The following is a 24,223-nucleotide window of genomic DNA, read 5'->3' as shown; positions in this document are numbered from 1 at the left end:
TCTCAAGTCTTTGTCGCAGTCCCCACTCCTCCCCCTTCTCCTTTGACTCACTTGCTATGAAAAGGAAGAGCTAGAACAGAAGAACGGATTAAGTTCTTCATAAGAAAGAGCAAAAAACAATGATCTGGATTATAAAATTTTCATTAATATCACTTCATATGATCATGTCAGAGCCACAGGTAGATGAACCAACGCTGAGGAACAGCTTGATTTTCCCGCCACTTCTAAAGGATAAAGAGGTCTTTCTCCTCTAAAGCCATTCTAGCTAGTAAACTTATAATGCACAAAGAACATTTTTTTAGCATATTATTAATCAATAGCTCAAAACACTTGTTGTTTGGTTCAGTTGCTGGAGGAAGAAAGCATGGAAATTCATAAAATTTCTTAACCGAGATATAGTACATTTTGGAAATGGACTCAATCATAGTACAGATGTTATTGAAGAAAATATCAAGTATTATAGTGCAGGAGGGCATTGAGTACCCCAAAGTATCAGAAAACTGTGAAACAGGTCACAAACAACCTCTTCTAAGCCCTCAAATGATTGCTTGATAAACTACTGCTCCAACAACAACAACAAAGTCCTTATAAGCCTAAATAACTTGCATTAGAGATATCATTGGCAAAGGACCCTTGCCTGATACTGAATTGGCTTGCAATAAAATCCAAAATCCTGAACAGATAGATGAGCAGTGTTAAATTTATTAAGCCAGAAAGCCATTAGACTTTGTGGCCCTATTTCATGGTGACCCGTGTAAGCAAAGCCAAATCTAGCCCTTAAATGCTTCAATCAAAATGCTAAGCACAGCCAGTCATAAACAAGGAGCAAACCTCAACCTATACCCAAGGAGGAATCCTCTTACTTCACTTCCACCTTTTCTCTAGAAAAGCTTCTCCCTGCCCTCCTGTCTGTGGAGCGTTCCTAACGATTCTGGTTTGGTGCTGCCAGATTGCGCTTGATTTTTTGCTCAAATTAACTCTTAAAATTTTTAATATACCTGAGTTTATCTTTTAATGGTTCTGGTATCAAAAGAGGGAACCAAAGGAGATTCCCTTCAACTAAAGCTCCCAGGAGCAAGAAGCAACCAACCAACCAAAGGTAACTGCTGAGACCCCTGAGCTATCTGCTTTCTCAGTGTCTCTAGAGATGGTGGGTTGTTGTTGTATAGTCGTGAAGTCATGTCCAACTCTGTGACCCCATGGACTATAGCCATGCCAGCCTCCTCTGTCCATGGGATTTCCCAGTTCAGTTTAGTCGCTCAGTCGTGTCTGACTCTTTGCGACCCCATGAATCGAAGCACGCCAGGCCTCCCTGTCCATCACCAATTCCCGGAGTTCACTCAGACTCACGTCCATCGAGTCCGTGATGCCATCCAGTCATCTCATCCTCGGTCATCCCCTTCTCCTCCTGCCACCAATCCCTCCCAGCATCAGAGTCTTTTCCAATGAGTCAACTCTTCGCATGAGGTGGCCAAAGTATTGGAGTTTCAGCGTTAGCATCATTCCTTCCAAAGAAATCCCAGGATTGATCTCCTTCAGAATGGGCTGGTTGGATCTCCTTGCAGTCCAAGGGACTCTCAAGAGTCTTCTCCAACACCACAGTTCAAAAGCATCAATTCTTCGGTGCTCAGCTTTATTCACAGTCCAGCTCTCACATCCATACATGACCACAGGAAAAACCATAGCCTTGACTAGACGGACCTTAGTTGGCAAAGTAACGTCTCTGCTTTTGAATATACTATCTAGGTTGGCCATAACTTTTCTTCCAAGGAGTAAGCGTCTTTTAATTTCATGGCTGCAGTCACCATCTGCAGTGATTTTGCAGCCCAATAAAATAAAGTCTGACACTGTTTCCACTGTTTCCCCATCTATTTCCCATGAAGTGATGGGACCGGATGCCATGATCTTCATTTTCTGAATGTTGAGCTTTAAGCCAACTTTTCGCTCTCTTCTTTCACTTTCATCAAGAGGCTTTTTAGTTCCTCTTCACTTTCTGCCATAAGGGTGGTGTCATCTGCATATCTGAGGTGATTGATATTTCTCCCTGCAATCTTGATTCCAGCTTGTGTTTCTTCCAGCCTAGCGTTTTTCATGATATACTCTGCATAGAAGTTAAATAAGCAGGGTGACAATATACAGCCTTGACATACTCCTTTTCCTATTTGGAACCAGTCTGTTGTTCCATGTCCAGTTCTAACTGTTGCTTCCTGACCTGCATACAGATTTCTCAAGAGGTAGGTTAGGTGGTCTGGTATTCCCATCTCTTTCAGAATTTTCCACAGTTTATTGTGATCCACACAGTCAAAGGCTTTGGCATAGTCAATAAAGCAGAAAGAGATGTTTTTCTGGAAGTCTCTTGCTTTTTTGATGATCCAGCCGATGTTGGCAATTTGATCTCTGGTTCCTCTGCCTTTTCTACAACCAGCTTGAACATCAGGGAGTTCACGGTTCATGTATTGCTGAAGCCTGGTTTGGAGAATTTTGAGCATTACTTTACTAGCGTATGAGATGAGTGCAATTGTGCGGTAGTTTGAGCATTCTTTGGCATTGCCTTTCTTTGGAATTGGAATGGGATTTCCCAGGCAAGAATAATGAAATGGTTTGCTATTTCCTTCTCCAGGGTATCTTCTAGACCCAGGGATCGAACTGTCATGTCCTACACTAGCAGGCAGATTCTTTACCGCTGAGCCACCTGGGAAGCTGGAGATGATATTTACCTCCTCTTTAATCCTAGCTCTGTGGCTCTGTATAATTAGCTTCCAGACTTTATCTGTGCATTTCTTTTTCCAGATCAGGTCCAGAAATTGGCCAGAGTCAGACTGGGTTTGACTAACTGGACTGGATCTGGAGTTGGGCTGGGTCTGAGTTAAATTTTGGATAAGTAAATTTTGTCCTAAGGCTGAACAAGCAGTTAACCTTACCAATGAAACTTCTGAAGAACAGTGACCATAGTGCAGTAACTTTAATTTAGATAAACTTATCTGTTTATGCGGTGTCTTAGAGAAGAAGAGGTCTCAGCCAAGAACTCATCATAAAGGGTAGAGGGAAAATTTTTATTCCTGTTACCATTTCTGGTGACCAAGATGGGACCTGCTAGGACATCCTTTTATTTCCAGAGCCTGTAGATGGGATTTTAGGAAAACTGGCAGAAGCCAGCAAAGGGTGAGAATTCTTACCTAAGTCAGCTCTCTCATATCTCTGCCTGTGGTGTTTGGTAGAAAGAAAAGGAAATTTTACATTGTTACTTCCTTTCCAAATTCATATTTGAAGGAAAAAACTGGTAAGAATTAGATCTTTGAATTTTAATTTCTGAATTTGCTCTCAGATACTCACTGGTTGTCAGTCCTTTGTTTCCCAGGAAGAGCTATTATCTTTTTTCTGTCTTGTCTTGTGTCCTGAGAACTTGGCTTGACAATTGTCAGGTTGGGCCCCCCAAATATAGCCAGAGAGAACTGTGAGTTACACCTTATTTGTGGCTGGATATAGAGGAACAGCCTGGAGCAGGGCATGGCAACCCACTCCAGTATTCTTGCCTGGAGAATCCCATGGATGGAGGAGCCTGGTAGGCTACAGTCCATGGGGTTGCAAAGAGTCGTACAGGACTGGGCAACTAAGCATAGCACAGCATAGAGGAACAGAAATGTGGATTGCACTTCATTTGTAGCTGAGGGCCTACCATTGTTTGAAGTGGCTCTGGATATCAAGAAGATAGTATCTTTCACATCCCTTTGGTTCATTGGGAATTAGGACGACACTGAAAAATGTTAGACAGCTGAAGGTATCTGCAACACTTAAGTTTGTGACAGTCTTTTTTCCAGTCCTAGCTTGCTTCAATAATAGAAGAAATTAGGAGGACTTTGGTTTTGTCTGGGCAACTTCACGTTTGGGAATCTTCATTTGATGGAGTTGAAAATTAAAAATTTCAGCAATCTTTTTCTTAGATGACTCATCTCAGGTGCAAGTGAGCTGATTTGCTCACTTTGCTCATTTGCTCACAGATTTTAACTAAATCTGGAGTGGACATAGTTTCTCATTACACCCTGGTCCTTTTAGCTTAAAAAGAAAGATGTCAGTTCAGCATGTTAACAAACATAGAGTTAAAGGCTACCCAAGTAGATTCAACATCTGAAGGAAGATGAGAATTTTCTCTGAAAAAAATCTGGTTGATTATAATAGCTATGAGATGGTTCATTGGATTTTTGTGTGCTAACCTGAATTTTGTTCCAATCAATAGGCTTAAGGAAAGCTACTCTAAGAGCTGGGTCGATTTCTCTAGAGAATGTTTTAGGTTCTTGCCAAAAGTTAGGAGTTTGTTTTTCTAAATCTCTTTCACAAAGTTCTCTCTGGACAAATTTCATCCAATGTTTAGCTCGACTCTTGCCAAAAAGCATGCAAAATAACAGACATAGATCAGAAAAAACAAACAAACAAAAAACAGGTTGGAAAGTTTGATAACTAAGTTAAGTTCTTCAGCAAAACTGTGGAGAGGGGGTGGTCCTTAGTTACTTTTGGAAACTCTTTAATTATGGCTCACAATTTGGCCTTAGTCCAGGGAACATAAAAAACTTGGGGTTTGTTTGACTTCTCAGAAGAGTTAACTTTAAAGGACAGGTTCTAATAAGTCCATAGTAGGAGGAAGTGGGGAAAGGTTTAGGGGGAGGGGGGAAAGGAAATTTGGTGAGAGAAATGGAATGAAGAAGCAGAAGTTACAGAGAAAGCGGAGACCGTGCCGAAAGATGGCAGTAGAGGGAGGCCTGAGCACAAATATGGTGGCCATGCATCTGGATAAGAAGATCTGGGGCAGGGGGACGGAGAGAGAAGCCTCAGAAGCCATCTTGTCTTCAGCTATTTGTTTGCCTCAGTTAATTTAAAAATTGTATTTTGCAGAGAGACAATTTTAGGTGTCTGATAACATGTGGAAGCCTTGGAATACCAATTGAAATAAGCATCCCATTCGGTTCTGACAGTTTTAGAGCCATGGCTGTCCAATTTAGGTTTAAGAAAAGTATGTCTGGGGAATTCAAAAAGCTCCCCATAATGGAGATCAATGTTCTACATTACTTTTGGTTAAGTAGGTCCATTTAGATAGAAATTTGCATGAGGAGGGACTATTGTTTTTATTCATAAAACCAGCTGGAGTCTCTGAAATGAGAGAGAGCTCAAAACTTTTAGATAACTTGGATTCCATTTCTTAGAGGTTTTACTCTAGAGAAAAGAAAAGAAAAATCCTAAACAGCATAGTTTCTATAGGAACAGACTGGTTCCAAAGGAATCCGACCAAAGGCTTAGCACACATTTCCAATAGAAGCAGCCCAGTTTCAAAAGAGTCAGGTCAAAGTGCCAAATGAGTACTCACAAAAAAGGCAAAGCCTTTAACAGAAGGGACCAAGCCTTCAAAAAAAAAAAAAAAAAAAAATCAGGTCCTTTGAATAAAGACTGGAAAATTTTAAAATGCAAATAGGGCAGAGCTCCAGCGTCTGCAAAAAAACCCAATGAGTTTGAACACAATTTGGATCCAACTACTACTCTTTTCTAAACTTGTGAGTTTTGTATTATTATATTGTTACCAAAAAATAGGATTCACTTCCTGGTGGGCATCAGCCAAATGGCACAATGGAGTGAAGGGTGGGGAGAAGGAAGTATTTATTACTAGCAGCAAGTACAGAGAATGCTGGGGATCTTCCTCCCAAGGAAGTTTCTTTCTGAACAGCAAAATAGGGCAACTTTTAAGCTAAGGGTACATACATACTCATGAAGGGATTTGAGAAGAGGAGAATTCAGTATAGAATTGGGGCAAGTTTGACAGAATCCAAGTTGTAGTTGATGGAGTTCAGAAAGGGTCAACATCATCATTTCTTAGGTTCCAGCTGATTAAGTGATTGAATCCTCAAGAGGATTTGAATTCTGCAAAACAGCTCAAAAATGTGTTTCTGGTTAATATTTACCATTGTGACAGTCTTTACAACTGATGTATTATCTTTGTTATTGTTACTTCTCTTGCCTGATAACAAGAATTAGTTTGTTCTTATAAGATCATTAATTACTGAGACCTGTCCAAGAAAGAGCACTGTGGCCAAGCTTCAATCACAAAAATGGCTTTTCTTACATCAAGAAAGCCTTGTCGGGTTTTCTTTCTTCAGGGGTCTTTACCCTATCTGCTTCGTGACTGAAAGTTCAGAACCATAGCGTCTCTGCTTGTGTCCATCTGTGCATTGATGTATGTCTATGTGTGTTGAAATGTGGGACATTTCTCTACTTATGATATTGCCAAAGTTAATTTTTAAAGAACTCTATTTGATTGGCTTAAAGACAAACATTTCTGTACATTAGAAATACTCTCAAAAAAATACAGACTAACTCAAATAGTTTCCAGAATTAAAGAACATCCCTGCCCTTGAGTTAGTCTAATATGAAAGAAAAGCTTTCTAGAGTGATTTCATTTCCTTCACATGGTTACAGATATGTAGGTGGAGCACTATAGCAACACGGAAAATGAAAACATCTTCTTACCAAAGTCTAGAAAAAGTGAAAAGCAGAGATGGTATTTGAGAAGAACCTTAATACATAACCAGACACTCCCAGAAAGTTAAGTGGTAATGGACATTTGAGGCAAATGAGACAAATTTTACAAAGTTCAGTGCCACAAAACAGCCAAGAATGTTTCAGACACCACTTGCAATTCTGTGTGACAAGTTTTTTATGATAGGTGATAGCAGAAGAGAATGGGGCAGTAGTGCTGAATACGAGATGTGGCTGGAGAGCTTAATTATTGAGGATTAAATGTTGCAAGTAAAATAAACTTGTTTCATGAAAAGAGAGACTGGGCAAAGGGGCAGGTGTTTATTACAAGGAGAAAATAAGAGTATCTCAGATCCCAAAGGCGAAAACATCACTGGGCCTCAGTGAAACCTGGGGTCAAGGTCCCAAAGGTCAGGAGATAAGGGGATGCTCCATTTCTAATACTGTATCTGCTCCTCCCTGATCATGTGCTTTATTCTACTTTCTAGTTAACCTTAGTTCTCTGTGAACATGTGGTAGCCAGAAGCTGACTGGTCATATACATAACACTTCCAGCCACCTCAATCTCCAATTCAACACTGCAGCAAAGAAAGACCTTTCTCGAAGCTGAATTAGTTATCTATTCTTCATTTAACTATTAATAACTGCACCCAGAAGCATGAGGTTTTCAAGGTGTCCACTATAAGAATAGATTTGTACAAGGTCTTGGGAAAAATTATATATATATATATATATCTTGATGAAATAAAATTACACTTTATTTTGTAGAGAAAAAGAGTAAAGGTGAAGATTTTCAAGCAAGAAATCAAACATGAAGGACTTCCCTGGTGGTCCAGTGGCTTAAACTCTGAGTTCCCAATACAGGGGGCCCAAGTTCAATCCTCAGGCAGGGAACTAGGTCCCACTTGCTGCAAATAGAAATCCCATGTGCTAAAAAAATAAAAAAATAAAAAAATTAAAAAAATAAAATAATAATAAAAAAGAAATCCCATGTGCTGCAACCAGGACCAAGCAAATCCAAATAAAATAAATAAATAAATAAAATATTAAAAAAAATCAAATGTGATTGTATTCATGTTTTAAGAGGACGCTGTTGGTGGTCAGGTTTGACTTAAAGAGAGAAGAGCTACCAGGTTTATTTTGTTTACTGTTGTATATGCTGTACCTGGCATACTTCCTGATGCAGAGGAGACTCTCAATAAATATTTCATAAGTAAGTGGATAAAGAATGACGTCGGCATTTATCCTGAACAACAGTGGAGAATGGTGCCATTTATTCAGATAGAGCCGACAGAGAAGTATGGTTGGAGATGGGGTGATGTCGGAGAGTGGAAAGTAAAGGTGTTGGGGGTGGTGGTGAAGTGGCTGATACATCAACTTAACTGGACTAAGGGCTGCCCTCAGAGCTGCAGAACATTAGTACTGGTTGTATCTGTGAGGGTGTCTCTGGAAGAGACTAGCATCTGATCCAGTAAACTGAGTCAAGATTGACATTTACCAGGGTGATTGGGGTCTTAATTGAACAAACAGGTGAAGGAATGGTCAATTTCTTCTTGTTCATCTTTTCCTGCTCTCAGATATCAGAGGAAGTGGTTCTTGGGCCTCAGACTTGAAGACTAGAGATGTACCCCCCACACCCCTTTCAGACCGGGACTAAATTTTAACATCAGCTCTCCTAGCTCTCCAGCATTCAGACAGCAGACTGTGGGACTTCTTGGCCTCCATAACCATATGAGCCAATTGCCATGATAACTCTCCTCTTCCATATGTTTCTACATAGCCTTTAGCTTTGTTTCTCTGTAGAACCCTTACTAACACTGGTTGTCAGTCACTCAGCTGCTCTCTGTTCATGTGAAGTTTGAGTGGCCGGGTAGACGCTCAGGTGGAGATCTCAATTCAACAATGGAATGTTTAATTCTGGATCTTGGGCATGAAGTCTTGGCAGACAACAAATGTGAAAAACTAGAGGATTCTATCGAGATAAGTGAAACTTAGTGACACTCCTGTAATATATCTATTGGATTGAAAAATTAGAAGTTATTTATTTTTTTAATAAAGTCCAATGGACATTCTTGATTGCTGGTCATTCTTCCAAACAGTGATTCAGAAACTGATGCTTTTTGTGTTTTGAGGCCATACTATTCCCTGATATCTCTGCTGGATCTTGTGTATTCAGCCACATAATTGAGGTGAACAGAGAGGATTATGTAGGAAGGATTAAGGGGTAGGCTTGGCAGTGGTATATAACATTTCCTTCTATATTTTATTAACTCTCACACAGTAATATAGGCCTACTTAACTTCAAGGGAGAATGAGACTTGTCGTCTAAGCTGTATGCTTAGGAAACAGGAAATATGTTTGCTGAACAGTTTCTGCCAGGGCATGATGGTGCATGGAGTTTAAAATCACCTCAAGGGATGCTACATAAAGAAGAGAACCCAGAGCCAAAGGCAGAGGCTTCAGGCAGCCTAGCAGTTGAAGGGCCGGTAAAGGAGGAGCTGGCAAAGGGAGCTGAGGAGGAATGCCAGACAGCTTAAGAGAAGTGATGTCATCTCGTCCAGAAGAGGAAGTGTTCACTGGGGAACTAGCATGTCACCTTACTAAACTCTCTGAGGATCTGTGTTGCAATATTTTAAAAACCTTTTTAAATTTCCTTAAGGGCAGGTTTTATATATATATATAAATCTATTCAGAATTTTACTTTAACTTTTATAGTCATTATTCAGTTGATTGAAATTAGAAATTAAAAAAAAAACTTGTTCTTTAACTTCCTTATTTTCTGCATATGTGTCTTATTCCATTTACAAATCTAATAAATTTTAACAATAACACTGGGATCTTTTATAATTTTAGTATTATGTTTACACAGTTAATTAAATACTATTAAACATTTTAAACAGCATTTATACATGTAATGTATTCTGTTAATTTTTAGGCAATTCAATATCTAACAAATCTTATCTACTACTTAAAATTAATTCTCATCAGTCTAAAATTTTAATTTGTAACTATGGAGAATATTAACTTCTTTTACATATTTCAGGAAAAAACTGCATGTTAAGATAGTAGGTAACTGAATTATTCCATTAGATAGCTTATATTAGAATCAAGTCTAATTGAATAGACCAAATTCTCTTAAATATCACAAACCATGGTTTTGAAATACTAAGTAATTAATGGAATAATACATAATCTGATTACCTAAACATTTCTATGTTTAAATCTAAATATTCTAGAGTTTAAAATCTACTTTCTCAAAAATGAAACATTGGTGTCATTTCAAAGATTCTTCAAGGATATGTTCTTCAAGGATACTCTTACGTGTTTGGCATATTTACCTGAAACGCTGACCAAGACATTGTGCTTATAATGCTCTATGTGTAGTCACTATAGCAACTCATATAACAGTCTTGTAGATCTAATAACCAACAGAGATTACATACTTGGGTTTAGATTTTACTTAATTTTTCTTCTCACAAGACTTTGCAACCTGTTTTTGCCAACGTTCCAGGAGTAAGAAATCTCAGCTGAAGCAAAGAAAATTCTTATTAGTTTGGTGTTTGTGACCCAGGCCAGTTCTTGGCCCTTGGTGATAATTTTAAGAAATGCTTTTTAGATTGAATAAAATAACTTTATGAGCATATAACAGTAAAGGACAAAAATGCTTTTTCTCATTACTGAATTAAATACTTGTATTTTGCACCATACTGTTTATTGTTTAAAAGAGTTTTGTAACTAGGTGATAACTAGTCATCATCTACTAGTTGCTGTACAGTTCTTTCATTTAAAAGCTTTTATTGTATAAGTGTTATGTGACAAAGTCTTCCCAGATGGGGCTAGTAGTAAAGAACTTGGCTGCCAATGAAGGAGACATAAAAAGACCCAGGTTCAATCCTTGGGTCAGGAAGATCCCCTGGAGGAGGGCATGGCAACCCATTCTGGTATTCTTATCTAGAGAATCCCATGGACAGAGGAACCTGGTGGGTTACAAGTTGATAGGGCTGCAGAGCTGGACACGACTGAAGTGACGGCATGCATGCGTTATGTGAGAAGCACTCTGCCAGGCCCAACAGGCAGAGCTGTCAGCCGAGAGATGCTGTAAGAGTTCTGTAACTAACACAGATGCAAACACTACGTTTGCATGCATGTGCCATGTTTCCTTCATTTAATATTTCTATTCTAAATATATTATTTCATGCACTGGGAGATGAAGAGGATGGTCAGGTCACATTTTAGCTTATTTTGTCCACCATACTACAAAGTTATGCCACACAATTTTTGTGTGTATGGATGGGCATATGACACTATGAAATATTTCAAGGTATTCTTCAAACAAACACTAATGAGGTTAATATGAATCATTAGGTATAAATGTGGAGCCCATAATGCTTCCTGAACATCTGCTATTGCTATTCTTCTTGGCTCATAATCTCTGCTTTCTGGTATTGTTATTTATCTTTCTATTTAGGCCCTATCTTCTCCCTTTCAATAAAGTTCTTCAGTAATAGAAATCATCTCTCATATCTCATAATTGCTTCAACTCTTAGTATAATGTCGTCCAATCCTTCAAAAGGATGTTTCTATATATGAAGCATTGTGATAACTCTGGAAAATAGATGGGAACATGATATTGCTCCTGGTAACAAGGAGCTTAAAACCTGAAAGGGAAAAAGAGAACAAAATATGCAACAAAAGGCTAACACATACAATTAAGGAAAACTAGAGATCAGTGTGTCAGTAGCAAATGTCTATGAATATCAAGAACGCAACATAAGTGATTTTCAGCAGGCTCTTTAAAGAGAGAATATTATGCATATAAAAGTGGAAATAAGATATCCAAATAGAAGAGTACATTTGCAATTCTGAACACTTTCAAATAAAGCATTATTAAACAAATTTTGTATTTGTTTTTCCTTGGGAATTTGTGAATCATAATAAATGTGTGGACGAAGTAAGTGGTTCAGGGTTGGGGAGAGTATCGTAGGAAATCAGTGCTGTTGAAAACTCAAATAGCCACCCAGGCAAGGTATAGGGATGACAGAATCTTCATTTGTCACTAGGTGACATAATACATAGTGAATTAGCAAGCAAATGATTTTCCTTTTTAGCATTAAAATTGTTCTTCAATCATTCATTTATTTGTTTAATGAATGCATGTTTATCAAATAGTTATTTCATGCCAAAAATTATGGGTATAAACCTGTGTCAAATAAAGTACCTGACCTCGAAAAAGATCACAGTATTCAGGAAGATAGACATATAAACACAGTTACAATACAGAATGATAAATGTTATAATCAAGAGAAATAAGAGCATGTTCCACTGGATTTTGGACTCTTCTACAAGTCCTTGTATAAAGGTCATCTACAATCTTTCCTCCATAATCAAAGAAAGAAGTATAATGTGATCCAACACTTATCAAAGCAAACACGTGTGTTTTTGTAGGGGAGGGAGTAATTTAATTTCATTAAAGCTTAGTTTCTTCAGCTATAAAAGGGAAATAACAATAAAAATGACAATAGAAAAATCTAGTGTGGCTTGTAAAATCACTTTCTAGAGATTTCAAATTCTTTCAGGCAAAATCTTGGTAATCAAATAAAATTACCTTTCAAAGCATATAGTAAGCGCTTACCATGTAGAATGTACTCATGATAATAATTAGTCATGGATTACTCATAAAAGCTCTGTCTTTCCCACTAAACTGTATGCTTCATGAGGGGAAAGGAATCCTTTCTATAAGATGACAAACTATCATTTGTTCTCGGATTTTGTCAAATGTAGCCTACGTCATCGTAAAGGGTATTAACTAAATTGTCATGTAGTTCTTATATTGTTCAAAAACACTTCTTGTACTTAATAAATATAATTTGCCTCATTTATAGTCACATATGACCTTCGAACATCTTTATTAACAGTTTTTAATAATGTTATAAGATGATCCTTTTTTTTTTTTTTTTTTACAAATGAGATGATACATTATGTCACTCTTGAGGATTTAGGGTTTAGACAGGACCAGGACTAAAGCTTATGTCCAAGTCTTCTGACTTCAAGCCCAGTGCTCCTCCCAATATAAGCAAAGCTCTTAGCAAATGCTCAGTGCAGACAGGACAGTGATTTAGAGTAAGATAACTTCAAGAAAATTAGAGATACGAAGGGAACATTTCATGCAAAGATGGGCTCAATAAAGGACAGAAATGGTATGGACCTAACAGAAGCAGAAGATTTAAGAAGAGGTGACAAGACTACACAGAAGAACTGTACAAAAAAGATCTTCACGACCAAGATAATCACGGTGGTGTGATCACTCATCTAGAGCCAGACATCCTGGAATGTGAAGTCAAATGGGCCTTAGAAAGCATCACTACGAACAAAGCTAGTGGAGGTGATGGAATTCCAGTTGAGCTGTTTCAAATCCTGAAAGATGGTGCTGTGCAAGTGCTGCACTCAATATGGCAGCAAATTTGGAAAACTCAGCAGTAGGTCAGTATTCACTCCAATCCCAAAGAAAGGCAATGCCAAAGAATGCTCAAACTACCGCACAATTGCACTCATCTTACATGCTAGTAAAGTAATGCTCAAAATTCTGCAAGCCAGGCTTTAGCAATACGTGAACCATGAACTTTCAGATGTTTAAGCTGGTTTTGGAAAAGGCAGAGGAACCAGAGATCAAACTGCCAACATCTGCTGGATCATGGGTAAAGCAAGAGAGTTTCAGAAAAACATCTATTTCTGCTTTATTGACTATGCCAAAGCCTTTGACTCTGTGGATCATAAGAAACTGTGGAAAATTCTGAAAGAGATGGGAATACCAGACCACCTGACCTGCCTCTTGAGAAACCTATATGTAGGTCAGGAAGCAACAGTTAGAACCGGACATGGCACAACAGACTGGTTCCAAATAGGAAAAGGAGTACATCAAGGCTGTATATTGTCACCCTGCTTATTTAACTTCTATGCAGAGTACATCATGAGAAACACTGGGCTGGAAGAAGCACAAGCTGGAATCAAGATTGTCGGGAGAAATATCAATCACCTTAGATATGCAGATGACACCACCCTTATGGCAGAAAGTGAAGAGGAGCTAAAAAGCCTCTTGATGAAAGTGAAAGTGGAGAGCGAAAAATTTGGCTTAAAGCTCAACATTCAGAAAATGAAGATCATGGCATCCGGTCCCATCACTTCATGGAAAATAGATGGGGAAACAGTGGAAACAGTGTCAGACTTTATTTTTGGGGGCTCCAAAATCACTGCAGATGGTGACTGCAGCCATGAAATTAAAAGACTCTTACTCCTTGGAAGAAAAGTTATGACCAACTTGGATAGCATATTGAAAAGCAGAGACATTACTTTTCCAACAAAGGTCCATCTAGTCAAAGCTATGGTTTTTCCAGTGGTCATGTATGGATGTGAGAGTTGGACTGTGAAGAAGGCTGAGCGCCAAAGAATTGATGCTTTTCAACTGTGGTGTTGGAGAAGACTCTAGAGAGTCCCTTGGACTGCAAGGAGATCCAACCAGTCCATTCTGAAAGAGATCAGCCCTGGGATTTCTTTGGAAGGAATGATGCTGAAGCTGAAGCTCCAGTACTTTGGCCACCTCATGCGAAGAGTTGACTCATTGGAGAAGACTCTGATGCTGGGAGGGATTGGTGGCAGGAGGAGAAGGGGAAGACAGAGGATGAGATGGCTGGATGCCATCACTGAGTCGATGGACGTGAGTCTGAGTGAACTCCGGGAGATGGTGATGGACAGGGAAGCCTGGCGTGCTGAGATTCATGGGGTCGCAAAGAGTCAGACAGGACTGAGCGACTGAACTGAACTGAACTGAACTGAAGCATTGGATTATGTTTTAGCTTTGTAACTTTCAGTAATTTATTCCATCTAATTAAATTTCAGTTTTTCTACGTGTAAAATGGGAAAAGTGATAGTATCAACTATGAAAGGTACCAATGATTAAGCAAGTTAATGTGTATATAAAGTGTCTCGCTTAGAAAGTGCTCAGTGTGTAGTCCTTCCACCATTCTTAGTTAGATTTGACAACAAGAACATTAGGCAACATTCATGAAATAAAAGGTATTGTTAGAAAGGGATTAAGGGTTAAGGTTCGGGTTTCCTAACCCTAACCTGTCCTAAGTCATCTAGTAGTCGACTTTGTTCACTGTTGACATTTTAATTCTCCCATATCTCTTCACTTAGCTCAGAAATTCAGGTATAAAGTACCTGAGACTCTCTACCATCTAGCCCTGTCTCTCCTCACTCTCTCCTTGTCCTCTGCCTTTTCCAAAGTAACCTGTCTGCTTTTCCTTGACTACCCCTCCAGCAGCTCCCAGGGCCCCAAGTTTCTTGTTATCTCGAGCAGGTTCAAGGTCTGCTATTTCCTGGATTTGTTAAATACAGTGTTCCCATTAAGCAGTCCTAGCTAAAGGCCTTGCATGCAGTTTCCCTTACAGATTTTATGAACATCATTGATTTTATGAAGGCTGTGGTTACTGTCATCCTTTAGATACTATTGTTATAATTTTTTAAGAATTTATAACAAAGGTAAAATTATGTGCGATTGACTTGTCAGGTTAATTCAACAAAGACTGATTTTCACGCCCACAACGTAATAGAGTGCCAAGTGCAGCTGGGATATGAAATGAGATAAAGTCTCCGCCTTCAGCAAATACCAGTATCACTTCTTAAAAAAATGGTTGTGTAATGTAAGGCAGGAATAATTTCCTAATAGTTTATTAATATCAATGATCTTCATTAGGAAAAACTGCACAGCGGTAACTCACATTGACATCAAAATTCACTCCCTGAATCCAAATCAGTGCCAAACTAGGGCATCTCCGTTTTCTACTCGATTTTCCTCATTCAGTTCAGTTCAGTTCAGTGGCTCAGTCGTGTCTGACTCTTTGCGACCCCATGAATCGCAGCACGCCAGGTCTCCCTACACCACCAACTCATTACAAGGCTGTAACAGTATTTAATGGGGCTTCCCTGATGGCGCAGTTGGTAAAGAATCCGCCTGCAATGCAGGAGGCTCCGGTTCCATGTCTGCGTTGGGAAGATACCCTGGAGAAGGGACCGGCTACCCACTCCAGTATTCTGGCCTGGAGAATCCCATGGACTATACATACAGTTCACGGGGTCGCAAACAGTCGAATGGGATCTCAGGTCTGAGAAAAAGTTCTTGAGAAATAATTTAGTCTACCAACTAGCCTGGAATATGTATTTTCCTAGACAGAAATAAATAGAGGACCCTTCCATTGAATTCCGCGGGAAGCAGTTTTCTTTCTGTCCATAGGACTGTGGCCTGGGAGTGCAGAAAGAAGAGTTTGTCCTCCGCTTCCTCCTTCCCTTTGTTCCTCCTTTTCCTTTCATTTTAAAATAAGAGCTAGAAATCCTCAAGCTAAACTCTTTCTCTTTTTTAAGCACCTCTCCGCGGGGTCGGGGTTTGCTCCGGGGCGGCTCCGCCTCTCGCTCGCCCGGATTGGTTGAGAGTCTAGCGGACCGAGGCTCGGGGCGGGGTCCGCGGAGCCCGGGCGGGGAGCGCACTCCCGGCGGCCGGGCTGATCCGCGCGGGGAGGGGAAAGACGCGCTTGCCTCGCCGCCCACGAGGCTGCCCCGGTGCCGCCGCACGGTCCCGGAGGCCCCGCCGCCGCGCGCCGTGATGTGGAACCCGCTTCACGAAACCGACTCGGCCTCGGTGGCCTGGCCCCGTCCGCGCCGGCTCTGCGCGGGGGCCCTGGTGCTGGGCGCCGGCCTCTTCGTCCTCGGCTTCCTCTTCGGTACGAGGGGGAGGACGGGGGTCCGCGCCATGCTCGGCCCCCAGCCCGCCCGGCTGCCTCGCGGCCCGCCGGGCTCCGGGGCCCCCTGCCGCGGCGGATCCTGCTGCTGGGCTCCGGGGCGGGGATCGGGCTGGGGGGCTTGCAGACCAGCTCCCGCGAGTTAGGTGGGACTTAGTTGCCGGGGACCGTGCACGTTTGCGTTCTGGACGGGCTGCTGTTGGACAGGCTCCCAGGGTCAGGAGGAGAGTGCAGAAACCCTGAAACTGAACTTGAGAAAGTTCCACCGGCTGCAGGCCTGCGAGAAATTGGCACCTTTCCGCAGGATCTGGGGGGCATTTGCTAGGTCGTCCAAGAAGCTTTGTAAGAAACGACTCTTACCTCTTTGGGGTCTTTATCTGATACTGCTTCATGTGTACAGTGAGGAGAGCGCTGGGCATTGCTTCTCGGGAGCCCCTTTCTCTCTTTTTGGAAGGAAGTAAGAGAGGAACAGTTAGTAACTGGCTGACCTTATTGTCAGTGCTCTGAACAGAACTTTAACAGCAGTGCGTTCGAGTTTCCCCCTTTGTACTAATTTGCAGACCTAACCCAACTCCCCAAGGTAATCAGAGAGCAACGCTGAGATTTTTCTTAAAGACTCTGCAACTTCTTCCTGACCTTGAGCAAGTGAGGGAGTCTCTCTTACCCTCAGTTTGTCAGTCTTTGTAAGAACAATAGCTGTGACTTGCTGGGAATTGTAAATTGGCGCTTTATTCTTTCCTGGTGAGGAGATGCTTCTAATTGTACTTTTAATGCACAGGACTAGCGTAAGGTATCGCCAGGTAGTTTACCCCTACTATGAATTCTGGGCTCCCTTTCTGGGATTTAGAAGACCAGGGCATAAACTTGCTAGGAATAGTAGTTTAGTCGCTAAGTCATGTCTGACTCTTGCAACCCCATGGACAGAGGAGCCTGCCATGGGATTCTCCAGCATAGAATACTGGAGTGGGCTGCCATTTCCTTCTCCAATAAACCTGCTAGGTTGGCTCAAACTCAGTCTCTTTTTGCTTGCTTTGTGCCCTTTGAACCACATTTTGCTTATAACTAATGTGGATATCAGGGTTGCTGTGGGGCTAAGGTGAGATAAGTGTGCTCATTAAGGACACCCGCCAACTTGAGTTTCAATTGTCTCAACTGAATATGTGGGAAATTCACTTGGCAAGGTTAGCATGAAGATTAGGAGCTTATGTCTTTTTTTTTTTTGGCCACTCTGGGTCTTGCTGTGCTTGAGCTTTCTAGTTGCAAGGAGTGGGGGCCACACAGCTCAATAGTTGGACCTCTTGGCCTCTAGGCTCAACAGTTGTGGCACTGAGGCTTAGTTGCCCCTGGCATGTATAATCTTCCTGAACCGGGGATCCAGCTTGTGTCCCCTGTGTTGGCAAGTGGATTCCCATCCACTGTGCCACCAGGGAAGTCTTCTCTGTCTTTTAGAAGCTTTTTGTGCTTCTTAGTGTTGCCCTTGGGCTTCCCAGGTGGCTCAGTGGGTACAGAATCAACCTGCAATGCAGGAGACTCGGGTTAAATCCCTGGGTTGGGAAGATCCCCTGGAGGAGGGCGTCAACCCACTCCAGTATTCTTGCCTGGCAGTCCATGGGGTTGTAAAGAGTCAGACATGACTGAAGCAACTGAGTGTGTACCCAGTGTTGCCCTCGGCCCCGTACAGTGGCTTACACAGAGTATGTTCTTTATTAATGTTAATTTTCCCCTAGGATTCTCTGCTCCTTCCCTCCCACAGGCCTCCATCCTCTTTATCCAACTCATTTTCCATTCCTCGATTCAAGCATTTCATCCCTTGTGTGCCCTGATCTTAAAGTCGTTTCCAAGTCCCCTTTTTTTTTAAACATACTGGTGGAACTGTATTTCCATTTGCTGCCAACCATTTATTTCAGTACACATGTATATATGCATGTGTGTAACATGTATGTGGTTAATAATTGGAAAGCTCCATGAAAGCTAGCTGGGTGGTTTTGGTAATCATTTATGCACAAATCGTATTATTTAGCTGAATATCTGTCATGAAATATCTGTCATGATCCCCAGCTACAAGGGATCATGGTCCTGGGAGAACTGCCTGCCCGTTGCCTCTAGCCTCTGTTTATCTTGCAGAGATGTTGGGTGTCTTGCAGTTTCACTGTAGCTCTCTGAAGTTGGACTTCTCAAGCCTGCCTTCAACTGGAAGCACAAAATATTTTATCACACTTTGTTTTAGTGTCAGAACCAGAACAAATTACAAGACTGAATTGCCTTCAACTCTTTGAAATGATTTATGTACATGAAATACATTCATAATTAATTCATTAAACATCTACTAAATGTTTCTTCTGGGTCAGCAGAGGAATAGTCACTGGGGATAAAAGCTTGAAGGAGAAAGAAGGTGGATCTCCTTTCTGCTTTCCTTTTCCCCATTAGTTGAAGTGTATTTAATTTTAGTGCTAATGTCATAAAGCATTTCTTAGAATAACAGCAATACATAATGAAATTCGATTAAAAATATATTGTGACTGATTTGTAATTAAGTCTGTGTGCATGATTTTTTTTCCAATGGAGGTAGGCAAGAGAAAACTTCAGGAAATCTCAGTTAATGCCAGAGGTCATGGACAATTTGTGTTTTACATATGATAAATAAAATAATAAAGAAAAATAGGCTCTGTCTGTAAGGTCATACATACCCCATTTCCTATATTTGTTTGTCTTTTGCAGGATGGTTTATAAAGTCCTCCAGTGAAGCTACTAACATTCCACAGCATAATGTAAAGAAAGCGTTTTTGGATGAGTTGAAAGCAGAGAACATCAAGACCTTCTTGTAGTAAGCAGATACTTCAAAGTTTATATCAAGTTGAAAAATTTTGTTATTCTGTTGAGAAGTTTGATCCACTATTTCATAAACAGAAACTGACTTAAAAAAAAAAGTCTTATTATTGAAGATCTTGTATCACATTTCATCTCAAAAGGATTGTACCCTCAGCTGAACTTTATCATGATAGATGTTTTAAAGCAGGTGTCAGCATACTTTTCCTGTAAAGAGCCAGCTTTTGTAGGCTGGCTGATCTCTGTCACAACTACTCAGCTCTGCTATTGTAGCACCAAAGAAGTGATAGGAAATACATGTTGGAATGAGGGTCATTTTTCATAAAACTTTATATTATCAAAATAAAATTTGAACTTTGTATAAATATGTCACAAAATATTATTCCTCTTGTTTTTTTCACCTATCTAAAACATGATAATCATTTTTAGCTTGTGGGCTGTACAAAAAAAAAAAGGAAGTGATCTGGATTTGGTCAGTGAAACATAGTTTGCTGACTCCTGTTTTAGAGGAAGATACTGTATTTAAGTGAAAAGAATAAATTTGGACTTTGAAGTCGGACATTGACAAGTTTAAATTCCATCTTTGCCTGTTGATATTAACATAACTTCAATTGAATATGTAACCTTCCTGAGCTCTCATTTCACATCTATAAAATGGGAATAATGATACTGTTATGATGAGCATGAAATTAGAGAGCATATGCGTGACCTAGTGTAAAAATCTGCTGCCTATTTCCTGAAATAGCTATCCCTGGTATAGAGAAAAAGAGTAAATGAGTAAATTTAAAAGGTATTTGCAAGACAACTAAAAATAAAACACTTTTATTGACTAATCGATTGGAATACTTAGACTCTTTCAAAACAAAATACTTGAAGTCCTGATAATGATTAAAGGATTCCTTTATGAATGCAAGTTATAATTTTATATAAAAACAGCCAAGTGAACAGATAGATAGATGCAGCAGACCCAGGTTTGATCCCTGTGTTGGGAAGATCTCCTGGAGAAGGGAATGACTACATTGTCCAGTATCTTGTCTAGAGAATTTATGGACAGAAGAGCCTGGTGGGCTACAGTCCATGGGATCTCAAAGAGTTGGACATAATGAGGCAACTAACACCAGAGAGAATATACACATAGTCTTTAGAATCAAAACTATGAATAAAATTTGCTAGGGCATCTGTCAAGTCTTTATAAGGGCCATTTCTGGTGAGAGAGATGGAATTTAAAGGTTTTTTTCGTGGAAATTTTTCTGCCTCTTGCGTGTCTTTTGCTGTAGTTTTGTATAATAGATGTAATGAAAGTGGAAGTCTGTAGACATAATCTTCACTCCTAGACAGGTGCTACCTCTGCTTCCTTTTTCCTTTTCTGACCTGTGGGTTGGTTGTTGTTATTCAGTCGCCAAGTCGTGTCTGACTCTTTGGGACCCCATAGACAGCAGCATGCCAGGCTTCCTTGTCCTTCACTATGTCCTGGAGTTTGCTCAAACTTATGTCCATTGAGTCAATGATGCCATCCCACCATCTCATCCTCTGTGACATGGAGTGACCAGCAAAGAAGAAAAATGAATACCTTCCTCTCTCACTTTCTGGGCCCTCAGCTTTTTGCTTATTCTCCATGGCCTTGACCAAGATCTCCTGTTTATGCAGCCAAACTCTTGGCTCTCTGTGTACCGATGATGAACATAAATATGGAGACAGTTATGGATGAGGAGAGAGTGACTTTATTTCTTTGGCAGGCAGAGGGGGAGTACCTCAAGAACTGTGCTCCTCTCCTTGGAGAATAGTATAGTGTATGGTGTTGTGTCCGACTCTGTGACCCCATGGACCATGACCTGCCAGGGGGATTCTCCAGGCATGAATATTTGAGTGGGTAACCATTTCCTCCTCCAGGGGATCTTCCAGACCCAGGAATCGAACCCAGGTCTCCTGCCTTGTAGGCGGACTCTTTACCATCTGAGCTACCAGGGAAGCCCTGGAGAATGGAAGAGGTTAAATAGTCAGATAGGGTTATGTGACAGGGATCAAGGTATTAGCATTCTTCTGCAAACTGACAGGGTTAGCATGTGTGCAGGGTCTCAGGTGGTTGGGTCTCCTAAACTTGATGAGTTTTTCTGATTCCTTTAATCTCACCATATCTCAGGTGGTTTCCTGGCTGTCCCTCTCTTGATTAGCAGCTGTTTTGAGTCTGCCCTTTGGAACTCAGGGAAGGTCATGAAGGTAGAGTCTTGCCTATAGAAGTGGGGGACAAAAAGGCCTCCATGCCTGAAACCCCACAGGGCCCTGCTTGGCATCATTTAGAACTCAAGAATTTTCACCATTAACACAAAAAGAGATGAACAGAACCCCCACTCACCCCTCCAAGGGCCACAGAATCTCCAGAAGCCTCCTGAACTCCCCATAATTCCAGTTTGCCATTTGTCCATTGGAGCTGTTCAGTCTATTTATACCCTTAGGTCAGGGGTCATTATAAAGGCTCAGATCTGTCTTCTCCCATTTTCTAACCCTTTGCTTTACTGCTAAAGATTCTCTACTGTTTCGAAGTTACTTGACCCTGACTGGGAGGATTAAAGGTCATTAAAGGCTCAGATCTGTCTTCTCCCCTTTTCTAACCCTTTGCTTTACTGCTGAAGATTCTCTACTGTTTCAAAGTTACTTGACTCTGACTGGGAGGATTAACCTTGGCGTGCAAGGTTGTCCCCTGTTTTCCTTTTGTTTTGTAACGCCTGGTTAAAGTCTCAGATTTGTTCATTATTTTGCATTCTTCCTCCACCTGTTCTGAAAGACAAGCTTATTTTAGAGGAATGATTTAGAATTTCACTGATCTGCATTTGAATACCAGTTCTACCTTTCACTGGTTGTCTTTAAGTCACCTAATGTCTCTAAGCATTGTTCATTCGTAAACCAAATGTAGTGTATTAAAACATACATCAATAGCTCCCTTTATTAATTGAGACGACATAATGATACTTAGGACATATTTAAAGTTTTCTAGCCAGATAGAGATGTATGTGCCTATTTTTAAAATGCATGATGTTAGCTATTTTGGATAGTTAATAAATTATTCAAATAAATTAAAAAATAACTTGATATTCTAGTAGGTCAAGAAATTGTGACACATTTCTCAATTGATTAAAACAAAAAATAGGATCTTCTGTTTATTACCAGTTGTCTCATTGAGCCTCAGATCTTTGTGTATTAGTGAGGTAGCAATTTTCTCCTTCTGTATGAATGAGAGGGCTTCTCTGATGACTCAGAGGGCCAAGAATCCTGTCATCTGCAATGCAGGAGACACTGGACCCTTGGTTTCCATCCCTGGGTTGCGAAGATCCCCTGGAGGAAGAAGTGGCAACCAATTCCAGTATTCTAGCCTAGAGAATCCCATGGACAGAGGAGCCTGGTGGGCTACAGTCCATGGGGGTCTTAGAGTCAGACATGACTGAGCCGCTAAGCACGCACAATGAATGAGAAATTTAAGACATGGCCAGGATCATACAACAAGACAGTGGCAAAACCTGCAGTACACTGATTTTGTGCCAATTGATTTTATTTATCCTTGGAAACAAATCTTTTTTTTCCTACTCATCATTTTTAGGATCAACTTTTCTCCAAATGAATGGATTCTAATGCTAATCCTAGCATGCTTGTTGTATGTCAATTGATAAAAACAAAACTTTTACCAGGAATTTCACTCATGTTACCTGATGAAACTTGGGTCTGCTAGCCTGCTGGGCAGCAAAGTCAATCTACTGCCACTGGGTTGAGGTGAAGGAGTACGGTGTTTATTATAGGGGGCCAAATAGAGAGAACAGACACCTCATACTCAAATGACCGGAAATCATAGATGGCTTTCAAGGGGAGGGTTTTTAAAGACAACATTTGAGATGCTGGTTGCAGCTCATGGACTCTCTTCTGATTGGTTGGTGATAAGGTAACCAGAAGATGTTTCAGAAATCTGAATCATCAACTTTGTGGTTCTGAGTAGTCTCAGGTCTGTGTCCTGTGGTCAGCACGTAGTCACCATACTCCAGCTATGTGGGGTTCTCAGTTTCTGCAGAACAGCCCAAAGATATGCATCAGATTGTTATATTGTTTAAACTATCATTACTTTTCTTGCTTTACCACTTTTCCTTTATTTCTGTATTCACTCACTTCCATAATAGTAATTGCTTGTGTCTGCTCTTTGGAACTCAGGGAAGGCCTAGGAGATTAAAGCCTTTTACTACAAAATATAAACGGGGGGCTCTGTGGGGCTTTTGTATCTGGGAGGGCCCTTCGAGGTACTACTTGGCTTCAATCTGCCTTTTTCTTTGACACTCCTTAATCCTGACAGGAATAGAGACTGAATGAGAAAAAGGAATAAGGCTTTTTGGATAGAGAGGTTCATCATGATCTTGGCAGGGGAATTTAGTTTTAGGGGAGTCATTTTGATAATAAAGTCTGATAATGATCTCCTGTGTGTGTGTGTTTGTGTGGGCAGGGTCAAGCCCCCTGTAACAATTCATGTAAGAATTATTCATGTAAGAATAGAGTTATAGCTAGGACTTCAGGAAATTTGCATACTTTGCATCTATTTTATTTATGTTACAGTTTGGATTTGTGTAATAGGGAATAAAAGAGCAACATGTTGGCTGTGTAATATTTTCTTTCCAGGTTGATGAGGAAATGCATAGATGCCTCAGCTGCCTCTTAAAACTGTGTTCTTTTCATTATTGTATTTTGCAAATGCACATTAGAAATCATATGTAGGGTTTTAAACTTCTAAATATTTATTGAATGAGAATTGTAGTACTGTTTTTGTAAATAAAAATTTAAATGATTTTACTCTAATTATAAAATTAATCCCAGGACTCCTCTTCCTCCCTTATTTTTTTTTTAAGATACACAGTTGATTCAGCACTTGAAATTAGGATGACTATAGCTATGTTGGTTATTTATTTATTTTTTTTAAATCACTCTAAGAATGGAAGTAGGTTGAGTTTAGAAAAACCTATATAATTAGAATGAGAATTTGATGAAGCTCAGGACATTTATAAGCTAGAAATGAATAAATGTCATTTCATGACACATGATGCTTTGTCATATGGGAT

The 24,223-nt window shown here is 40.3% G+C and overlaps 1 protein-coding gene across 1 annotated transcript in view; it reads left to right on the top strand.

Moving 5' to 3' along the window:
- The window catches only part of FOLH1B (folate hydrolase 1B), a 72,429-nt gene continuing 64,259 nt past the window's right edge, over window positions 16,054-24,223 (top strand). Inside the window, exons 1-2 of the mRNA XM_018043532.1 lie at window positions 16,054-16,292; window positions 19,029-19,134. Of these exons, the coding sequence (XP_017899021.1) occupies window positions 16,175-16,292; window positions 19,029-19,134 (224 nt within the window). The 5' untranslated portion in view covers window positions 16,054-16,174. The remainder of the gene's footprint in view (window positions 16,293-19,028; window positions 19,135-24,223) is intronic.

This window comes from Capra hircus, chromosome 29 (genome assembly GCF_001704415.2).
Source record: "Capra hircus breed San Clemente chromosome 29, ASM170441v1, whole genome shotgun sequence".
In the NCBI taxonomy this organism is placed as follows: Eukaryota; Metazoa; Chordata; class Mammalia; order Artiodactyla; family Bovidae; genus Capra; species Capra hircus.
The sequence above is the reverse complement of the archived record's forward strand: the minus strand, read 5'-3'. Positions and strand labels throughout refer to the sequence as shown.